This window comes from Liolophura sinensis, chromosome 8, assembly GCF_032854445.1.
Source record: "Liolophura sinensis isolate JHLJ2023 chromosome 8, CUHK_Ljap_v2, whole genome shotgun sequence".
Classification (NCBI taxonomy): Eukaryota; Metazoa; Mollusca; class Polyplacophora; order Chitonida; family Chitonidae; genus Liolophura; species Liolophura sinensis.
In genome coordinates this window covers 30,264,470-30,286,605 of record NC_088302.1, presented here as the reverse complement: position 1 = coordinate 30,286,605, position 22,136 = coordinate 30,264,470, and the positions used below count along the sequence as shown (strand labels likewise).

Here is a 22,136-nt window from a genome sequence, read left to right as displayed (position 1 = left end):
CCTCTCCCATTTGAAGCTTTATGTCCAGAGAGTTGTCTGAAACTGACAGTGAAGTAGTGTTTACTCTGGTGTCTGCTTGGCTTTACATATTTATCGGTCATACAGTTATGTCTACTTGTAGGTAGATTGGTAGTACATCTTTGCCTCCCTCCAGTTTCCTACTACTATAATGCTGGTCACCATTGTATAAGTGAAATATTCTTGGGTGCGGTGTAAAACACCAATGAGATAAATAAATTAAATATACATCTTTATGCAGAACCTTTACTCTGTTTTGGATGACAAGTTGTAATGATACACCTGTGTGTTTCAGAGTGTCCTACTGTCGCCTGCGAATGAGGCTGTCAGTGTGGACTTCAGACCTGTGAGGCTCCCACCTGACATGATGAGGTTCACCACTGTGGCACAGATTACTTTTAAAGGTAAGTCTAGAGGCAGAAATTATTCCCGAGCTATTCCTGACTTAACACGATTTTTCAACCTTTCACATGTGCCCCAGGTGTTGTATTAAACATATCTTGAGGACATTACTTTGCCTAGACTTAAAGAGTAAAATTTTCTGTGAAGCTCTAATGTCTGCAGATCCACTTGAGATAAATTATCCCCCTTTTTCAAAAGGTTCAGGGAGATAAATAGCCTTTTAAGCCGCCCTAATGCCCTTAAACACTTGAAAATGTTGAAGAAATAGCGTAAGTCAAACTTGGGAATACATTTTTGGAGCTTCTTTGCAGGGAAGGGATTAAAATTCACCCACTCACGAATGCTTTTTAAAATTTATCAGAAGTTCTATTTCCAGTACACTCCAAAAATAAGCACTTTGATGAGGTTCTAATTTCTGATTTAATAATGTCATAAACCCTCAGAGCTGGTCGGATGATAGATAGAAAGTAACATTCACATGAAATGTGAGCAAGATCCTGACTATAGGAGTAGTGTTTCCAATCCTAACAATGCCTGTGTTCCACACACAGTGATTTCAAAGGCAAACAATTCGTTTGTTTTCTCTCCCTCTATTTTCAGCTTCCAAAGCTATAAGTCCAAAACAGTGGTCTGGGAAGATCATTGTCAAATCTAAAAGCAACCACTTCAAGCTTGTTACTCCCTACCAGGCAAATGTCCTCCATGGGTACGTATATTGTTGTACATAGTTGTGAGGCCTTTGACTTTCCAGACATTGTTCTGTAGCTTAAAACGGCTAAACTCTAGGCATTGTAATAGTTTTATTCACAGAAACATCCAGTATCTAGTTGTACTGGCAAACTACTTGAAAAGTACATGTATTACTTTTATCAAATAATAATTTAATTTTTTAATGTAAAGCTCATTTGTTTAGAGGGTAAGATTTGATCAGACAATTTTTCACTCACTGTGTTTTGTGACCTTGGCGGCAAAGTGATTTTGTTTTCCCACTCTTCCATGAAAGGGAGGATATATTTTGGGCCTGTGTGTACTCCATGCTTAGATTTGTATGCAGATAACTGCTCCAGATATAGTGCGGTTTTGGTAAAATTTTGTGTGCTGCTTCATTCTGTGTATTAATGTTAGTATCAAGTGTGAAACCAGCCCTGTCTCTGTATAAGTTTTGCATATATAATAAGTTCTGTAACTCATTTGTCAGAGCAAAAAGTTGCTTGAACCATTGTTAAGTATTGCATAAATAATGTTGGATGTAAAATATCTGAATTGTCCTGGTTTGTTTTTCAGTTCTTTGGTGTACAACATCACTGACACCTACTTCTTCAGCCACCTGGCGCTAATCAACCAGACCCGCAAACTCAACTTTACCAACACCTTTAATTTTTCTGTTGTTCTCTACAATGCTACTTTACCCCCAGAAGTGCTCATGTATTTTACTGTAAGTTTATGCCCTACATGTTCATCTAGTGATTGTTTTGACCCTGCATATAAGGAGACATGGAGACATACATGTATGTGCTTTGCACTGCATTTTGTCCAGTTGCAAGCAGGCATATCAGTACATATTCCTTCCTTCAGATATTATTCTTTAGTGGTGGTTGTGTTTGCTGGATTCCAAATTTCTCTGTATTAAAACAGTCTTGAGGTACAGAGATTTGTCTAATTTCCTGAGAAATAATGGATAATTTACAAAACTTTGCATATAATTTTGAGATTTCCAGATTTTGAACAGCTCATTGCTTTCATCTTTGGAGATTAGAAGTGTCACACATATTTGTCCATACATGTTTCTATACCTCTGTACAGTAAAACACAAAATATTCTTAAGTTTGTAGGATGTTTTATTTGTTTCTGACATATTCTGAGGACATTATTCTCTATGGACAAATTTGTATGTTCTGGAAAAATTAGGGCTATTGCAAAATTCCCAGGTTATTTTATTTGAAATATTAATGAAAAACATGAATAATTAGTTTTTGTATTATTTATTGTTTTGTATATTGTATATTATTAATTTTGCCATAACTTATAATTTGACGTGATACTACTAATTCATTTCATAATTTCAGGGAATTCTTCACCAAATATGTTCTCTGCTGTAAGAATATGTGTTTTACTGTTAAACCTTGGTAAAGTAAATTGATTTAATAGTTGGTGGAAAATTGGTTGTAATTATAGGTGATTGACTGTATTTCTGACCTGTTTCAGATCCTGAATTTCTCTGCTCCAGTGGTACTGCGGCCGCAGGAGACGGCCATACCTTTTCTCCTCAAGTTTCACCCCAATGCCACACAGATCCACATGAATACCAAGCTGATCATTCACACAAACGCATCCACCTTTGTTATACCTATTATAGTATACAACGGTGCACTACAGGTGAGTGTACAGGTGTGCATTGATGAACTGAGTTTCTGCGATGGAAAACTGATTTTATCTAAATTTAATAATCAAGGTATAGACTGTCAGGTCAACAGGGTGTGGTGATAATGAAGGTACGGTTCTTGTGTAGAGGCTGTTGACAATTTTGAAAAGTCTGAAAATTCATATTGAAATTTGCCAGACTTGGTCGTAATCGAGTTGTAATGCAGTATTATACAGCTGTGCTGATCCAAACTCAAAACTATGATTACATGTTTAGCAATGCAAAATAAATAATACAGAGGAGTGCGTTTACCCATTTGAGCCAGTGTTACTGAATATGTTGGATAATTGTTACATACGTGATATGTTTTTATTTGGATTTTGCCATGTAAAGTTTTAAAAAAAATTAATTTATCCAGCACATGTTGAATTTGTTTTTTATTAAAGACAATATCTTTTAGTATAGTTTTCTGAGAATGTTGAAGAACTTAATTGATCTAGCCACAAGCAAAAACTAATTTTTTTTACCATTTTGTATACATATTAGATCATACCCCACCGACCGGAGAAGTTCAAAGGTCAGCTTGACTTTGGAACTATGGGAGTGGAGGAGAAGCGCAGTATGACCTTCACGTTGAGGAATGATAACCCTGTCCCGGTAACTGCACTCTGTTTCTGTTGATTAAAAACAAGTCCTCCAAATTTCTGAATCAAAAACTGATGTTGAAAGGAGGGAATGTTTCATTGAGTTCAGTTGCTGTTTGCTTGTGCATCTGTCTTTTATTCTTGTCATTCCTTTATGAACAGCTGGGTTTTGCTTGCACAACAATGTAACATGTATTGAGAAAGTGTCTGTGTTTGTGAGCTGTTATCTCAACATCGTATACTTTGATCTTATATACAGTTGATATAGGAGAATTATTAATAACCAAGGTGTTATATATCTTACAGAATGGTTTCGGTGGAATTTCCTGATAGGGCTATAAGGACTGTATTAGCCCTACAACTTTGTTCTGAAAAGTGCATTTTTAGAGCAGATAAAGTTATCATGTCTGGTGCCTAAATTTACATATTTCCAGCAGGATACAACATTGAGAACACCTTTTTGAGATCAGTAGAACTCTCTGAATCATCCAAAAGTAGTGACTTGATCATAAATGAAATGTAATCTTGAATACAGTAATTTATGTGAAACTGCTTGTTTTCAGGTGTATTTAAGAGAGTTTAGTTCCAACATGAACGGGACAGTGGTGGAGTTTTTAGGGATGGAGAAAGGGAACGGTACAGCCCTGTCTAAAGAGTACAATGTATCTGAAGTGGAGACCGATCCAGTATGTATACCTGAACTACTTTCACTTTCAGTTGGGTGTGTTTGCACTGTCAGCATTTGTGTAAATTTGGTCACAGCTGTTTACATATAACAGTAAATTGTCATCTGTAAAGGTCAACATGACTTTAGAGTACAAAACTTTCTGAATATCTGGCTTGAAATTTACACATTGTTTGAGGACAGTTATTTCAAATTTGTTGTGTTGGTGTTTTTGACCATTGAGTGGTTAAAAGGTATTTCTGCTTGTGTTTTTCAGCTGATCATAAAGCCATACCATTTTGCTGTATTTAGCGTAAATGTGGTGGCTCCAAAGTATGAGGGGGCGTTTGCAGCAGAGGTTATAATGTCCACACAGTTTGATGTAAGAACTTTTGTGAAGATTTTCACATAATATGTGTTTACAATCTAGAAGCAATACTGAGATTTCAATTGAGTTTTCAAAGCATCCATTTTTATGTCAGTTTTTCAAGTTAATTTGCCAAACACCCATCCGATGTGGTGCATTTTGGTAACAAATAAAGGTGCTAAAATATTATCTTTAGTGCCGAAATTCACTTAGAAACACCTTCTTAGATCAGTTGAACTCTCATTCATCAGATGAAGTGAGTAACTTCATTTTTAGGTCAAATGTTGTATGTAAGGAATGGACATTTGATTTTAGTTCCATTTATGTATGAGTCTAATCTTTTATTCTATTTATATTCCAGGATCTATTTATTCCAATGACACTCAGAACTGCAGAAGGAAGTTTGAATGCCATTCCAGAAAAGCTTTTGTTTGATAAAACTTATCCAGTAAGTAAGCTTGGATTGTAGTCCTGGAAATCACACAGGCTCAGAATTGTTTGCTCTTGTTTGAATTGTGATAACTATAACATGTATGTGAAAATATTCCTTGCAGGTTACTGGTTTTAACCAGGAAATATGGAAAATTCCACCTGCAGCAAATTTATTACAACGGTCTTTACCAGGTTGGAAATTGTGGCAGATTTCTGTTCCCGGTAATTTTTCTGACCAAGTAGAATGTAGATTTTTATCCTCATAAAGTAATGAAAGGATGCTGGAAATTTGGTTTCATCTATGGACAGAACAAAAAAAAAAAAAATTCAATGGAATGTTATTTCTCATTTCAGGGAAAAATTCCATTTAAGGTTTTAAAAATCCACAGCTCGTTTGAGAACTACATGGAAGTTCGTCAGGTGACATTTCAGCCACCTGACTCCCGATTTTATTACGAACCTCCAGGTCCTAACCCTGTCCAGCTGGAACCTCAGGAAGATACAGTGGTAGGTTCATGCAAATTAAGGAATAAAAAAAAAAACGAGAAAAACATGACTGACGTGCTTTTGCCTTGGCCTGATGCCTGGTCATCAAGTGCATTTCTCGGAAGAGCGTTTGTGTTGCTGAGTGAGCCAATGTTTTCATAGGGTTTGTTGTTCTGATATTTTTAGGTACCTAGGTGTGTTATCCTCCAGCCTGACCTTGCAGATGTGAACTGAAGTTACAGTACACGCTGTGTGTGTTTAGTCTGGTGCAGATCCAACTCTGAAGAAGGTCATGCCACACCGAATTTGATTGGCTTTTACTTTGTGGATCCAGTCTAGAAATGGAAGCCTTTTTGAATAGCTGTAATTAGTGTAAAAATGTAAAGATCAGTGTTTTGCTGAGGTGGGTTTAAAGAATTGAAGACAACTTCAGTAGCAGTGATTTGCAAAACTGTTCTGTTTATTTTTTTTGCTAAAATAAGAAATAAATGAAATTTTAAGCTAAAAATATGATTGGAATATTGGACTGTTTTTTCTTCAGATTGGACGAATTTACTTTGATGCAAAGAGGCAGTGTAAGGAAGATTGTTATGTTGGACTGCCCACATCCACAGCAGGTATAATCTTTTAGCTGATCACGTCATTATAGTCAGTAACCTTGTGCTAGTCCAGTACCCGTATTTATCAAGTCATAAAGTCCTTAAAAAGACAAATTCAGGAAAGGAAAGAACTCAAATTGTGGTTAGTACATTGTTCTGTAGTAAAGAACCGGTGTACAAATTGTAAATATCCTAGAGCAAAACGTTATAAATGTTCGAATTTGTGACTTTGGTCTTAGGATGTTTGATAAATACAGATCAGGGCTGTGCTGTGTCAGCCAGTATTCTCTCAGTACTACATACTCTAATTCCTCAATCTTTTCACATATGGAAGAGCAACTTTCAATCCATTTTATGCACCTTTTCATTTGACAAAACATTGGTTGGACTGGCAAACTTCAGGGCTTCACAAAAACTATAATACAACCAAAATTACATTATGTTATTGAGCATAAACAAGAGCATTACAACACAGTAAAATGTCAGAAGATGGCTAAAATACTTTACAAGTCTAGTCACATGACTAGCAGGGTTGCTGAAGGAAAACATGGCCGCCGCAACATTTACAAAAGGTCTTACATGGATTACTGGTACATGGGGGCAAATGCAGGGGTTAATACGTGTGTCACAGCATTATTTGGATTCCAGGTAAGTTCAGTAAGTTATACAGTAAATTCCTTGCTGATATAGGAGGCTATACCCCGCAGCAAAAGGTAAGGAAAAGTACATCATAATAAACACATGTTCAGTACAGGTACAGGTCATGTCAACATTGGTAGTGAAATAGACTTGCATGCATTTAGGTACATGCGTGGTTCACAATAGCAAAAATATAAAAATACATTTCACCATCCCATCCCAACCTAGAATTATAGTTTACATGTACCTCTCACCAGTTTCTCCTGCATAGTCGGTGCAACTAGGTGTTCTGGCTGGGTTGTTATTTTTCATGTAACTGATTGGCCCCTGACCAGTGAGATTTCAGCTTTCGCTGTTTTGGCTGCAGCTTTGTCATGAATTTTGTCTGCTACCAATCGGAAGGCAGACATTTGCTCCAGGCCTTTTTCCTCAACCAGCAAACCATACCTCTGACCTTCTTGAGTGTGGGTTTTACCACCAGTCTAGTGGAGAAATAAATATGTGGAATTTTCCCAGTCAGTGTTATTATTATGTATAACAATATGAATTTTGATAGCTTTACGCATATTGTAAAATTTGCTCATGATTATATTTGCCCCTATGTCATTTTCTTTCCTGAGATGTTTCTCTGCGATATACATGTAATACATTTTCCTGTGTTTTTGGTTTACAGCAGGCCATCAATGGTTATTGGGGTTGACCCTTGACAAGGAAGTGGCTGATACAGACCAGTATCTGTATACAAGGCTACAGCAGAAATGGGAGAGACTCCAGCTCTCTCAGCACAGCACGTAAGTGGACTTTAGTCTCATACACTAGCACTGACTCCATGCAGACTCTGGTCAGACCAGAGTCCAGCTCTCTCAGCACAGCACGTAAGTGGACTTTAGTCTCATACATTAGCACTGACTCCATGCAGACTCTGGTCAGACCAGAGTCAAGCTCTATCAGCACAGCATGTAAGTTGACTTTAGTCTCATACATTAGCACTGACTCCATGCAGACTCTGGTCAGACCAGAGTCCAGCTCTCTCAGCACAGCATGTAAGTTGACTTTAGTCTCATACACTAGCACTGACTCCATGCAGACTCTGGTCAGACCAGTGTCCAGCTCTCTCAGCACAGTGTGTAAGTTAACCCTACTCTCATACATTAGTAGTGACTCCATGCAGACTCTGGTCAGACCAAAGACTCCAGCACATGATCAAAAATCACAACAAAATGATGTAAAATCCAAAACATCTGATATACATGTGCTATTGTGAAGAACTGTTCTAAAGTGGTTTGAGAGGTTTTTTAAGTTAAAACATTGCCCCATCTAGCCCATTATATGGAGCAATTCAATGCATATAAAATGTACATTTTTCCGTGTTGTATGAGTACCCAAACTTTTATCCCAGATTAGGCCCTGGTGACTATAGTCTCATACATTAGCACTGACCCAATAGGGACTCTCGTCAGACCAGGGACTCCAGCTCTCAGCACAGTCCATAAGTGAATCTAGTCTCCTACATTAGTACTGACTCCATAGGGATTCTGGTCAGACCAGAGACCAGCTCTATCAGCACAGTCCATAAGTGAATCCTAGTCTCATACACTAGTACTGACTCCATGCAGTCAGACCAGGGACTCCAGCTCTCTCAGCACAGTCCGTAAGTGAATCCTAGTCCCATACATTAGCACTGACTCCATGCGGGCTCTGGTCAGACCACAGACTCGTAAGTTTCAGAGGTGTACACGTATACAGAAGACCTGTGTGTCACTTTCTTTTTTCCAGCATAACCAACAAATTTCGTAACAACATCGATAAGGTGACTGTTGCACCTGTTTGATGTGCATTGAAAAGTTCATCAGTAACTTGCCTGAGGGACATTTACACTGGACATTCATTTCCTCCAGCCTTGAAGCTGGCCGACATCATATACGTTAAAGTTTTTGAGTATGGTGATAAACTGCAATGAAATATATAAAAAAATCCCGAGTTGTATTATATTGTGATGTTTACTCATTGAACATTGAATTTTTGTTTTTAGAGCCAACGTTACCATAGAGCTGGACACAAATGAAGTGCGTGGTTTTTTATTTTCTGCTCAGTCCCATCTACATTGGCCATCATTGGTCCGCAAGTGCAAAATAAAATTTCCTCTTACACAGCTGGGAAATATGTCTGTAAGTATAAATGTCTCTTTATCAACGTCTTTGTTGTTTGTACTGAAGCTAAGACAAGAAACTAAGAATGTTATCACATAGAGTAAAGTCGGTAATCCTGTACGCCTAGTGAATTCCGGTTAAACCTATTCCTCTAACACTGCTGCCCCCATGATAAAATAGACTGCATGCAGCAAATTCTGTGGTATGGTTGCTGTACGTGTAATTATGTTACAAAAGAGCCTCAGTCTGCGGATGGTCGTTGGTTTCCCCCCGGGGATCTGCCCTGTTTCCTCCCATATAAATTCTTGTGTACGGCATGAAATGTATGAGGTAAATGTTTAAGTAGTTTATGTATTCAGCTGAAGTTTTTCATTCATGTGTCACCTATAGGCGAGCTCTTTGGTAAACTTCTACCACATCTAAGTTATTACAAATGAAACACTGATTGTTTTGTTTTCTGTATTGCAGGTGTCTGATTTCTTAGTGGAGAATCCAGGTGATGTACCAGTCCTGACTCAGATATTACCCCTGTCATTATACCCTAACCCTCAAACAGTTTTGGACATGATGTCTGCAAAGTAAGTCCTCTGTTTGTCTTTATGTGCTTACAGTATTGGCATGAGGTTAGATGTTTTTTACATGACATGGTAAAATTTAGATTTCTTTTCCTTATCACGTAGAAAAAGGTATAGCACAGGGACCTAATATTAAATACAAGTTCCGTCGGTCAGTGGGTCTGTCTGTTCAAATATTTGGCATCCTATCTTTTGACACAGAGACATGCTGCATGTGTTTTTTTAACTGAATGTGGCCTCTGGGGCCTGGTGTTTCATGTACTAGTACAGCACAGTGACTCCAAGCAATTGCTGTGAGTTCAAGTTCAGCTCATGCTGGCTGCCTTTCCAGTACCTCTGCCAGCAACCTGAGGATGGTCGTAGGTTTCCCCCAGCCCGATTTCCTCCCGCCATAATGCTGCCCACTCAATAGTCTTGAGTACAGTGTGAAACATCAGTCAAATAAATAAATGAAGTAAATTTAACTTTCAGTAAGAGGCCTGAGTATAAGAGGATGTGAAGATCTTCTAGAGGCAATTTCACCGCTATAATGCTTGTTTAAATAAGACTTCTCCAGTTCAAAGCATGTGGCTGAGGTCATGGCATGAATTTATTTTATTGTATCAATTAATTCATTTTATTGTATGAATTAATTCATTTTAGATGCATGATTTTCTCTCTGGATAGGGGATGAAGGTTATTTATTTATTTGATGGGGGAATGTGCAATTCTTGAAGGCTTTGTTTACTGTACCGTATGTATAAATATATACTTGATGTAAAGGGAGATCACTCTAATGTCAATCTGCCTTTGCCAGGTTAACCCCAGACCAGGCTGACTTCATAGAGATGGAGGACCTGGACATATTCAGGCTGCCTGATCTGGAACAATATAATGTAAGTATACTGTATGTGGTTTGGAATAGTGAATTTCAAAAATCATGTTTTTTCAGCAGCCTTTCCGCGATTGTTAATCTGTTCATTTTGTTAATCTCTTCATTACTCCATATGACAGATAAATTAGCTTTCAGAATGTTTACAAAATTTTGTGGAACATTATCATCTTTTGCAATTATTCTATTTTAGAAATGGTTGCCTTTTTGTGCTGAGATACTCATTTTAACACAAATCAGCAATTTGAATTCATTGCCATCGTCACCTTCTTCAGATTTAATGCCGTGTTAGACAATAATTGATCAGATGGTCCGTTATGTGGGAGACTTAACTTTTTACATTTCATCATCATAAGAGGCTGTAAAGATTGATGCTTTCTCTCGGGAAGGAATGAATTAAGTAAAAAGAGTGTTACAAGATATGGGTGGTGCCTATCATTTTCCAACTTTAATAAGCACATTCTTAAATGAATTGATGTCATTCTACAATGTGACTGCACCCAGTTCTTTACTTCTACTGATTCAGACCAAAGGTCGTATCGGCAGTATATTTGTGCATTTGTGAACCATCTTGACTCTTGCCTCCTCTCTGTTTTGCAGCCGAGTGATCAGAATCCTGTGCCTGGCTTTAGGAAGCACATAGAGAACAGTTTGGGTGTAAAGCCCCACCCACAGAGCATTACCACCATTCTGAGCCCTGGCATGAAGGTGCGGGTCAGGGTCGGCTTCCAACCCACGGATGAGGTCTCCAGGACCTCTCTCATTTTAATCAGGTTGGTCTGCATTGAACTACATTAGAGCAAGCTGCATTAAAACTGCACTTGAGCCATCTACATTAAAACTGCACGTGAGCCATCTACATTAAAACTGCACTTGAGCCATCTACATTAAAACTGCACGTGAGCCATCTACATTAAAACTGCACGTGAGCCATCTACATTAAAACTGCATGTGAGCCAGCTATATTAAAACTGCACTTGAGCCATCTACATTAAAACTGCACGTGAGTCATCTACATTAAAACTGCACGTGAGCCATCTACATTGAAACTGCACTTGAGCCATCTACATTAAAACTACATGTGAGCCATCTACATTAAAACTGCATGTGAACCATCTACATTAAAACTGCACTTGAGCCATCTACATTAAAACTGCATGTGAGCCATCTACATTAAAACTGCACGTGAGCCATCTACATTAAAACTGCATGTGAGCCAGCTATATTAAAACTGCACTTGAGCCATCTACATTAAAACTGCACGTGAGTCATCTACATTAAAACTGCACGTGAGCCATCTACATTGAAACTGCACTTGAGCCATCTACATTAAAACTACATGTGAGCCATCTACATTAAAACTGCATGTGAACCATCTACATTAAAACTGCACTTGAGCCATCTACATTAAAACTGCATGTGAGCCATCTACATTAAAACTGCATGTGAGCCAGCTACATTAAAACTGCACTTGAGCCATCTACTTTAAAACTGCACGTGAGCCATCTACATTGAAACTGCATGTGAGCCGTCTACATTAAAACTGCACGTGAGCCATCTACATTAAAACTGCATGTGAGCCATCTACATTAAAACTGCATGTGAGCCATCTACATTAAAACTGCATGTGAGCCAGCTACATTGAAACTGCACTTGAGTCAGCTACATTAAAACTGCACTTGAACCATCTACATTAAAACTGCATGTGAGCCATCTACATTAAAACTACATTTGAGCAAGCTACATTGAAACCACAATTTTTCAAGTGAACATCATTTTTGATTTGTCTTTTTGAAAGAAAAAAGAACAACAGACATTAAATATACAGTAGCTTATTTGGTTTAGTAATCCTGACAGTTTGCAGGATTTATTTGCCGTTTTCTCATTACGTGAGGGAAATAGTTGTCACTAACTTTCCAAAGATGCATAGTTTAGCTTTACCACTCCTGTTTCCTCAAAAACATGAAACTGTCTGTACGTGTGTAAGTGAAAAATTCTTAAGTATGGTTTTCTATAAATCAGTCCATTAATCACCGATGTTGTGTTTTACAGGAATAATCTGACAATAGTGGACATGGTGGTGGTACAGGGTCAGGGGGGCAGGGGAGAGATGAGGTTCAGCAACAGGAAGCCGGGTTCACAGTCACCCCTCATGTTTGAGATGACAGAGAAACATCTGAAAAACTGTGACAGTAAGTCACGCAACATCTCACATGTTTGTCTTAGTATACATGCTTTCTTTTTCTTTATTCCAGGGGTATTAATTTATGTCTGTCCATCTGTCTGTCAGTCTGTCTGTTATCCTTTGGTGATTCTGCTTGTTTATCCTAATTAAGGGACCATCCCCATAAATCGTTTGCTTCGGGTTCAGTTAAAACAAATGAAGTGAACGAACACTCAAACGATGGGTATCGAGTTTGTTTGTTCTCTATCCTCGTAGCTGATTATTGGAAATAACGGTAGCAGGCCTGGCAAAAATAGTCCCACTAGCACAGCGGGGCGTGTCTGTCACAACAATGTCATGCCTTATTGATCTGAACTGACAAGATACTACTCAGCTGGCCTGGCAAAAGTAGTCCCACTAGCACAGCGGGGCGTGTCTGTCACAACAATGTCGTGCCTTATTGATCTGAACTGACAAGATACTATTCAGCTGTATTAACCATGTAAATATTTTCTACACAACAAGTTGACAACGCAGTAAATTAAGTACCAAATTAGTATATGAATCAGATTTCGGATTTTTTTCAGATTTAGCTTTCTCACCTTTTAGTGACTTGGTTGAACAAAATTTTATGTATCCATTGTCTGTCGATTGCCTGGTAATGAGTCGATTCTTATGTAGCATGATTTACAGGAAGCTCTCCACCCAACGTGTCTCAAATTTACCGACTTCTTGTCTCTATAGTCTCTCTTATATGGGTTTATATGTGGTTGGAACTCAGAAGATTGTGGTTTCAATTAATAATGCTGCCTTTTGGCAACACAAGGCGGAATTTTTTCGCTCGTAGGGACGAACTTAATTGCCCTTGAAATACGCGGACAATATTCGCAACATAGGTGCAGACACACTAGGTGGATTTTCCCGTTGGTCATGTTCACTAGATTGTCATGTGACCTTGTAAACCATGTGACACAAACAAAATTTCACAGTTCAACACAATTCTGTTATGCTTGGTCAGCCCAAATGTCTTGATCGCCGAAATTCGCAGGAGCGAACACTTTAAGTGAAATTGCTGGTGTATTTTTTCACTAGTATCTGACACAGTGTTTGATACAAGAGAATTTCGAAGTGGACAAGATCACTTGCCGGGACGGACGCACTAGGCAGATTTTTAGAAATTCACAAAATACGCCTGTACGAGCAAAAAAATCCATCTAGGCTTAATGACAGAAAAGCCTTCCCTGGCCATGTGTCTACGTTAGCAGGAGAATGACATCAATCGGATAGCTGATTCTCAAGAATGGGGAATGTGAGGAGGCTCATCATTTTGCCAAAAATTATTTAACTGTTTTACAAAACAAATAAGTCAAAAGTCAAAAAAGATAGTTTATAATTTATTTACCAGGGTGTTTGAAGGAAGAATAGTATTCATGTATATAGTGCACACTTCTATCGTAATTACTTGAAAACCAACTGTTATCAAACTATGTTGGAAGACTATGTTTTCTGGGTAGGGTGGCAGGGTATGTGGTGCCGGGAAGGGCTGTAGGTAGTGTGATAGGATTAAAGTATGAACAAAGTTTGCTCAGTTCACAAGTAGGTTTGAGCACTTTGACCTAACCAAAAAGTTTAAAGGCTCAATTTCCTGATTACCAGATTCACCTCCAGATTTCTCTTTAATACTTAAACGGAAGATGTGAGCATACCTGTCATCCATCACACACAGACCACGTACATTTCATGTGACACCTGCATCCCCGTTAAATGGGACGTAATGGACGGTTTCCAAGACAACATGACTGCCTGTTCTAATAATATATACAGTAAATTTAGAATTGTGGTGAATTGTATAATCCATCTGCATATTTATATATACACTAATTATCCTAAATGTGGGCTGGAAGAGATGAATGATCCAGTATGACGTGGCATGTCATTCTCAATAATTATGTTCTTTCTGCTCACATCCCTTGGAAGCCTCATTTAATTCCTTCAGATTTAGAGTGAACTGAACTATCTTGAAAAACATTTAAGTTGAGCGATATATGGTGGAAAGCTATACAATGTACATGGATTACATCAGACTGAACAACAACCAATAAAGGTATTTACCTGAGAAATTATTAGCAGATAGCAAACACTAAACAAAAAGCATGGCTAAAATGTTATTTCAAAATTCAGACAAAAGCTCAAGTTGACAGCTTTTTTAAGCAGCTTTCTGTAATCATCTGTATGCCCACTGGTAGGCCTACTTATGTTTGTGAAGGAAGGATTGCCTGCTGTGAAATGGTGAAATATGCACATTTTATATCACCAAGACTCGCTGTGAGTAGATGCTGACACCTGGCTATATCTTTAATATGACAGTGAAAAATTTTAATCAATGGGAAGCACGGCTTTGTCAGCAGAAACCTGCATAATGCCCCGGCCACACCCGGAGTCACAAGGCTGGATATGAAAGTTAACATTAAATAATCTAAATATTTTTAGATCTAGATCTCAAGCACAGATTTATTTAAATCTAGATAAACACCCATTGCCCAATATACATGTAGTTGTCAGCACTTGACTTGGGCTGGTCAAAAACTTGTGGTGCTCCAGTTCCTGGTGAGACTCAGCTCACGTGTACATGTTCTGTGGAGGCCCACATGAGTTTCTGGCACATATGTTCCACCACATATTTAGGCCTATATACTAGGTACCAATAGACTCGGGAATATATCCTGAAAATGTGTAAGTGCCAAACTTTAGCTTTCTCAAAAGCTTCCACTGTTGTTGTTGTTTCTTCGGATTTGTTTCTAGTGTTGACTCGCACTAATAGCCTCCGATTGCTTGTTTACACAGTTATTTTTGCCTGTTTACACAGTGATGTTTGCCTGTTTACTCAATTCGGTTTTCGGAGAGAAAAGATCTAAACGAAAGCAAACATTTTGTGGGGACGGTCCCTAAAGAGCTGTAATCTTTTCTGCCTTTGTTGTTCAAATTTCCAGAACTAAAGAAAGCTGTTTATAAGGGGCATATATTTGAGAAAAATCTTCTCAGCTTTAATGTATCTCACATTCAAATTTTAAGTTATTGCTTTTTCATTGTTAACGCTAGAACATCATAACGAAAAATTCGTCAATATAACGGTAATTTGGTTCTTAAACCCTATTGGTGTTCTAATTGTTCTCTTGCAATAGGTTCAGGTAAAAAGGCTGGGAAGACAATGCCTTTGTTTACTGTGCGACGTACCTTTACAATTCGGAACACAGGAGAGTTACCTTTTTACGTTCATGGTTTTGCCATCAACGACTCTCCCTGTGAAGGGTATGGCTTTAAAGTGCTGGAGTGCCAGGGGTTTGACTTACAGCCCAACACTAGCCGGAAAATAGATATAGCGTAAGTATAATACCGTGAGTTTGCTGATATGATGACCTTTATAAGCGGTAATTAGAGAGATACTTATATTTATGATGATGAACAGTATAAGAACCATAAAATCTGAATATGACTAAATAACAGTGTGCTTAAAGTTTTTTTTTATAAGAATGAGAAGTCAGGGATTGAATTTGTGCACATTTTGTTTGCTTGTTTGTTGTGGAATTCATTTTATTTACTTATAGATCTGTATATGGTATAGATACCCACCTGCAGTTGGAATTTGGAAGCACACGTATGCAGCTAAGATTCATTGCCATTGTTCTTAGATTATTGATGTCGTAACACAGCATTATTATTTGCTGTTGCAGATTTACACCTGACTTTACCATGTCTAAAATCCGCCGCAGCCTGTCCATATATACGAGTTTGGGACCAGCAGCTAATTACACCCTACAGGCCACTGTTCCCCCACACACTCTAGCCAAGTGCTCGGCTGCTCTTCCGCGGCCAAACTGGGAACCCATCCTGTATTACTCCACTGTCTGCATCACAGGCTTTCTTCTTTTCTGCATCCTCGTAGCTGGTTACTTTGAGGCTGACCGTATTTTTGTGGCAGACATCTTGAAAAGAAAGCTCAGAATAAGTAGTGCTTCTCAACCGTTTGATAAAAACAAAGTATTTGATCTCAAGGCTGTTGCTGGCCTGCCAACACCGAAACTCCAACCCACCCCACCTGAGCCCAAACTCTCTCCTCCCAACCACACCCCGCCCACTATTCAGAAGCCTGTTCTCTGCCTCGCTAATGGACACGTGGAACACAGAGAGAAGAAAAGTTGGTTTGGGGCAAGCCTTATGTCCAGTTTGCGGAAAACTTTATTCTCGGGTAAGAAATCTCGAGACTCTAAGGCAGCTATTCACCGACAATCTCCGCAATGTGACAGGAAGGCTGCGCTTACCTCACCTGGCAGCCTCAAACCTTCAGCAGCCATTCCCAGCAGACACAGCGTCACCGATGAGCTGACTCATAATGACAGATCCCAGCCCAATGCATCTAAGTCGCGAAAAAGCAAGGGAGTCAAACGCAACCAAAATGATCTCAACTATGTCGTGGAATCCCTTCCTTCGGCATCTGGCGGGGGAAATACCGATAAGAAACCAGGATCTAAAGACACCTCAGCTTATCCAGGACGTAAACTCGAAGAACCTATAATCGTAAACAATTCCAAAACTGATACGGACAAGGAGAATATCCGACACGAGAAACAAGTGAAGACATCCAACAACAACAAGAAAGTGGACAAAAACCTGTACATGGATGTGGACCGTATTTCTGTCCCCGAGTGGCAGAAAGATGACTTCATCGTGCCCCCTGTCAAAACAGAGACAGGTGAGTGGGGACAGCGTCATTAATCATGTGCGTGTGGGGATGTTGAAATGGTATAAAGTGTATGTGTATGTACATTACTTTTGGAAGGTTGGTTTTGTAGTATGATTAAGGATAAGTTGGTTAAATCAGCTTTTTTTTTTTTTTTAATATTGTAGTACTGGTGGTTAAAATTTGTGAATATTCTTGAACATTTGTTTGACCAAGTAAGACTAACACACTACATGTACATGTAATAAAGGATTGGCCAGGTAGGGGATTTACTAATCCAGCTATGTCATTGATCCCCAGGTAAAGGCAGACGAAGATCCTCCTCCAAGTATCTGGATAGGGACCAGATCAAAGTACGACATCTGAGGGAAGCCTTTGATGACAAAGACGACACTTCCTCCACCACGACAGAGTCCTCCGGTGCTGACATTGAGGACAAGGTCAGCCTTGCTTTGAGTGACCCTTGCTCAGAGACACCTTAAATCCACATTCCTAGTCTTTTAGGGCATAGCCCACTGATTTATGAAAAGGCCCTGTGACATTACAGCTTACAAAATTTTAATGCAAAACTTTTCGGGAAAAAGGTGTACCAGTGAGCTGTGAGTTTTGAGCACTCTGCTGTACAGTTAACTGGTACTTATTCCCTTGAGTCACATACCTTGAATAATAACCTGTGAATCCATATTTGAATTGATCAAAATCCAACACACAATTGTTTACTTCTCATATTATACCTTGCCCCCCAGTGTCCACAAAATTGTGTGCTTCTCATATTATACCTTACCCCCCACCCCACCCCACTGTCCAAACAATTGAAAAGACGTTGGCATATTTGAAAAGAATATTTCTGTTCACTGATTTGAACAGTGATCTAATTGTCTGTTGGATATTTTCTGTAAGGGGAGACGTGCACTCTCAAACCTTTGTTCTAGTTTGTAATATAAAACAGTACATGTAAAATGCCTGAACGTTCCAACACATGGCAATGAGCAGAAATTTTCATGAAATGTCGTCATTAGTTGACTTAGACTTGTCAACATTTATTGACCAACACATGTTGATCCTTGCATGTTATCTGTGTAAAACAGAGCACAAGTGCCCGGGACTCCACACCGGAACCAACTGTACCAAAGCCTAAGAAACAAAAGACAAAGAGTAAGGCAAACAAGGAAAGGAGTTCAGTCCACTCCAACGAGGACGCGGCACTGAACAATGACGACGATTTTGTGATGAGCAGCAAGTCCAAACTACACAAGAAGATAAAAGTCAACCCGAAGGATGCCTTTGGAGGAAACATTCATTTACCGAGGTAACAGTTTGTAAGAATTTCCGTCTGATGAGATATCGTCATTTGAATTCAAATGAATTATACTATTTCATGGTTTTAAGATTTTACAAGACTTTACAGTGGGCAATCTTGGTACTGTTGCACTTGCTTTGACTTCATTTGCAGACATTGTCGCATGCGTTATAGATTTGAGACTTTACGATGTCTTGTTGGCATTTTTTTTGCGTTTTCCCTGCTGTCCCATGTTACAGCTATCAGAATACATGTCTCAAATATACTAAGACACCACCTAGATGAACTTATGGCCTGTGGTGTTCATGCATGTGCAAACATCGTGTTTTTGTCCTACAGCACCCTGGAGCTGCCCTACAGCCTTGAGGTGAAGAAGGGCGCCCCTGAGAATGAGCGCCCTGAAACCACACTCATCTCGGCTGCTGACCTCCGACGAAATGCTAAGATCAAGTCACGACCTAGAGGTAAGGGATGCCAAAGAAAAAAAAATTTAAGGGATTTTGTTTTCTCATAAAAGTTGTTTACGAGAAAAATTACGGAAAAATGATTTACAAAGTCTTGTGAAAGTGCCCTCAGAGGCTTAAACTAACCGGTTATGTATAAAAATAAAAACAATTATTCCTGCAAAAGCATCAAATATTTACTACTATTATAAAAACAAATATTAAAAGATCCAATGGAGTAACTATTTTCAAACTACAGCCACTTAAATCAGAGAAAAAATGTTCTCTTCATTAATACAACTGATCTCACTGAATTGCATGTGAAGATAGGTGATCAGTAGCATGATGTTGATAGTAGTTGCTAGTATGTGTTGAGGCTGGGATGTAATATGACATATTGTATCCCAAGTTGAAGTCAGTGATGCATGTTTTTCAGAAATTAACGACTGTTAACTTTGCTGCATGATGTCGATCTGTTATACGTACAGTGTACTACTTTAAAGCTTGCTTATTGTTTTAGTTTGAGTTTACAGGCCATTTAAATGAAAAGCTTGCTGATTGTCCTTTTGAGAAATGTTGCGTGAAATGAGAAATGTTTGCTGTGGAGAGAGAAAAAAAATTAGGTCTTTAACACCTGAAAATAAACGTGTATTTTTTATGAACTTGCTTACTTGGATGGAAGTAAGAAAAAAAGCATTTTTCAAGAAATGTATGATAAAACGGGCCTGTCTGCTTGATTGTAATTGATGATGTGTTAAGCATTTTGTTTAATTGATTGTTTACCTTTGTCCTGTCAGCTGTGTTATGTGTTTTGTGTATAGTGTTTCAATATGGCATCTGTATCAATGTAATTCACCATATTTCATATACAGGTATATGTGAGGCTTTCGCAACACCTATATTTAGAAACTTCCTCATTTAAAGGGACAGTGCTCTTCATAATCTTCCTATCTGTCAGTGGTTAGGAATTGCACCAGGTTACCACTCAAATTTAATAGATTTGCCCTTTGAACCTGTGCACAAAGCTTTATCTGTGCTCAGCTTTATGTCTGAAATTTCTGACAGACAGTCACAAACTGCCAAACAGACATACTTTCAAGGAAGGAATAATGAGGCAATTAGACACTGGTGAAAAATCTAGATTTGAAAATATAGAAAAAGATCTTTCAGACACTCAATTAAGCTACATTTTGTTCTTTTAGCAGTCTTTTCTACTGCTTTTTCTAAAAGGACAGACTTCTTTAAAGACTACCGTAATTCTTCTAATTTTTATTTTGTGAACAGTATGTTCCCATGTTTACTTTTCACTGGTAGAGAAATGTAATTCTATGCTTTCAGCACTACTGATATTTGTCCTAAAAAGTAAAAGAACTAATGTTCTAAAAAAATTTAAGTATGCAAAATATCCAGCAAGACTGCTACTCTGATCACCTGATATGCACAACTAACAGTCAGGGAGCAAATCCAAGAGCTTTTGCAAAGCTGTTACAAAATTGTGTCAGGCACATGTACCATGATGATGTGTACCTTCACAGTGCTGTCATGGACATCAAGGTTTGTAAAACAGGCTCTAAGTGTGTAAGGATTTACATGTGACATGAGCTGACAGGACAGAGGTAGTGTTTGTTGTGTACTGTAGTGATGTGTTGTATTGTTATCAGGTACACAGCCATTGACCCTCACCGTTGACACGCCCACCATCGCCGATCAGGCCCAGGATTCCCCGCCCCCCGTTTGGGATTTCCCCAAACCCACTTTTAGCACTGGTCAGCATTAATTTTTTTTGTTATTAATCCCCATTACCCTGTCACATCTCCTGTTCTCACCTGGACATCTGCCTTTGGGTATTCTGTTGTCTATGAGAATGTAGTATTCTTGGAACCTCTGATGAATATAAATTTTTGTTTTTTTCTACACGAGCCAAGAGTTACATGAACAAGATGTCTTTTTGATCTTTTTTGGCCTCTATTGACGTGGCTAACCCTGTTTATCGCATGTAAACCCTTTGTTTACTGCACAATAGTTTCAAATGTATGTTTGATACTGTTTAGATCTACGTATAGATATGTCCGTTCAGGGAAAACTTACACTGATACACACATAATGTACAGATAGATGCTGTGACATGATGTGACTTGCTGTCCTTAACAAATGAATGCTACGCAGCTTTCCATCCCACAGAAAGTGCATGCTTTCATCCTGTATTCCCTCCTAAATTGGACCCTTTTAGCCAGACTTCTAATCTAGGCAAACTTAACTATAATGCGTACATTTTTGTTAAATTGACATATTCCTGATTTTGGACACTTTCCACTGGTCAGTGTCACTGTCCCTTCTTTCCTGATGCATCCTTTTCACTTTACTATTACCACATTGGCATGTCACCTTTTTCCTGTTGTGTTGAATAATTCTAGTTGTATTTAATAGCTTTGAATGTGTTTTTAATATGCCCAGGCAATAATTTATGTAATAATACCCAACCAGTGTGTGCGGGAGTGTTAGATAGGATTGCTTCTAGATTTGTGCGCAGTTCTATGTAGTAATTTAGGTGTTGGAGGTAAGTTTTTAAATTCTGACAGGTGACATTTGTATTTCAGGCTGTTTAATCAGAGTATTGATTCTGTGTTGTAAATGTGCAGGTGTGTCATTTTAGTACCTTGTCTGATGGGCTTTTGAATGAAAAAACAAACTAAGACATCATTATGGAGTGTAATAATGGTATAGCTGTACCTAGATCTGAGATGTGTTTCATTTTTCCCAGCTGAGCTTTCAGAAATACGGATCTGTACTCTTCCATTTATTAACCAGGCACTTGGTCCTTCTGCATGTGCTGTCCTCAACAAGTCAAAGCTGTACGCTGAAAAAACATAGTTTCCTGTATTCCAATTAAGTTATTCTTACTTCATGTCACTGGGTTATTCCTGAATAATAAAGACCATGGCGTCATAATTAACACAAATGTATCTGTTACATCGGCTGCAAGCCAAACTTTGTTAACCGCCAGTTTCAATTTGAATCGGTCCGCATTCGGCATCATCCAAAGATAAAGTTGGGGGATGATTTTATTGAAACTAATGAGACGCACACCATCTACTGGGTGATTGACAGATTGTTTGGTGTATTAAATTGGTGTGTTAATAATGGACAGAAATGATCTATAATCAATTATATTGTGAAAAAAAGATGGTCCTAATTTTGGGAAGAGTCCACCCAATCCACCTGACCGAGTCACGTGATTTGAAAATGGCGGCTTGCGAAGTCACTGTCCGAGTGGATGCGTTG

General features: G+C 38.6%; 1 protein-coding gene across 3 annotated transcripts in view; it reads left to right on the top strand.

Annotated features, from left to right (window-relative positions):
• Nucleotides 1-22,136, top strand: part of LOC135474108 (transmembrane protein 131-like) — a 53,135-nt gene that overhangs the window by 22,119 nt on the left and 8,880 nt on the right. The window contains exons 11-32 of one of the 3 annotated variants that reach the window (XM_064754119.1): nucleotides 314-422; nucleotides 1,021-1,126; nucleotides 1,705-1,855; nucleotides 2,626-2,796; nucleotides 3,329-3,439; nucleotides 3,990-4,112; nucleotides 4,368-4,472; nucleotides 4,819-4,905; nucleotides 5,244-5,396; nucleotides 5,917-5,992; nucleotides 7,290-7,404; nucleotides 8,646-8,781; nucleotides 9,232-9,341; nucleotides 10,135-10,213; nucleotides 10,810-10,982; nucleotides 12,262-12,401; nucleotides 15,556-15,754; nucleotides 16,105-17,123; nucleotides 17,412-17,551; nucleotides 18,200-18,420; nucleotides 18,751-18,875; nucleotides 20,516-20,620. In XM_064754119.1, coding sequence (XP_064610189.1) covers nucleotides 314-422; nucleotides 1,021-1,126; nucleotides 1,705-1,855; nucleotides 2,626-2,796; nucleotides 3,329-3,439; nucleotides 3,990-4,112; nucleotides 4,368-4,472; nucleotides 4,819-4,905; nucleotides 5,244-5,396; nucleotides 5,917-5,992; nucleotides 7,290-7,404; nucleotides 8,646-8,781; nucleotides 9,232-9,341; nucleotides 10,135-10,213; nucleotides 10,810-10,982; nucleotides 12,262-12,401; nucleotides 15,556-15,754; nucleotides 16,105-17,123; nucleotides 17,412-17,551; nucleotides 18,200-18,420; nucleotides 18,751-18,875; nucleotides 20,516-20,620 — 3,754 coding nt within the window. Of the gene's footprint in view, nucleotides 1-313; nucleotides 423-1,020; nucleotides 1,127-1,704; nucleotides 1,856-2,625; nucleotides 2,797-3,328; nucleotides 3,440-3,989; nucleotides 4,113-4,367; nucleotides 4,473-4,818; nucleotides 4,906-5,243; nucleotides 5,397-5,916; nucleotides 5,993-7,286; nucleotides 7,405-8,645; nucleotides 8,782-9,231; nucleotides 9,342-10,134; nucleotides 10,214-10,809; nucleotides 10,983-12,261; nucleotides 12,402-15,555; nucleotides 15,755-16,104; nucleotides 17,124-17,411; nucleotides 17,552-18,199; nucleotides 18,421-18,750; nucleotides 18,876-20,515; nucleotides 20,621-22,136 lie in introns of all 3 variants that reach the window. The other 2 variants (XM_064754118.1, XM_064754120.1) reach the window with 2 other exon arrangements.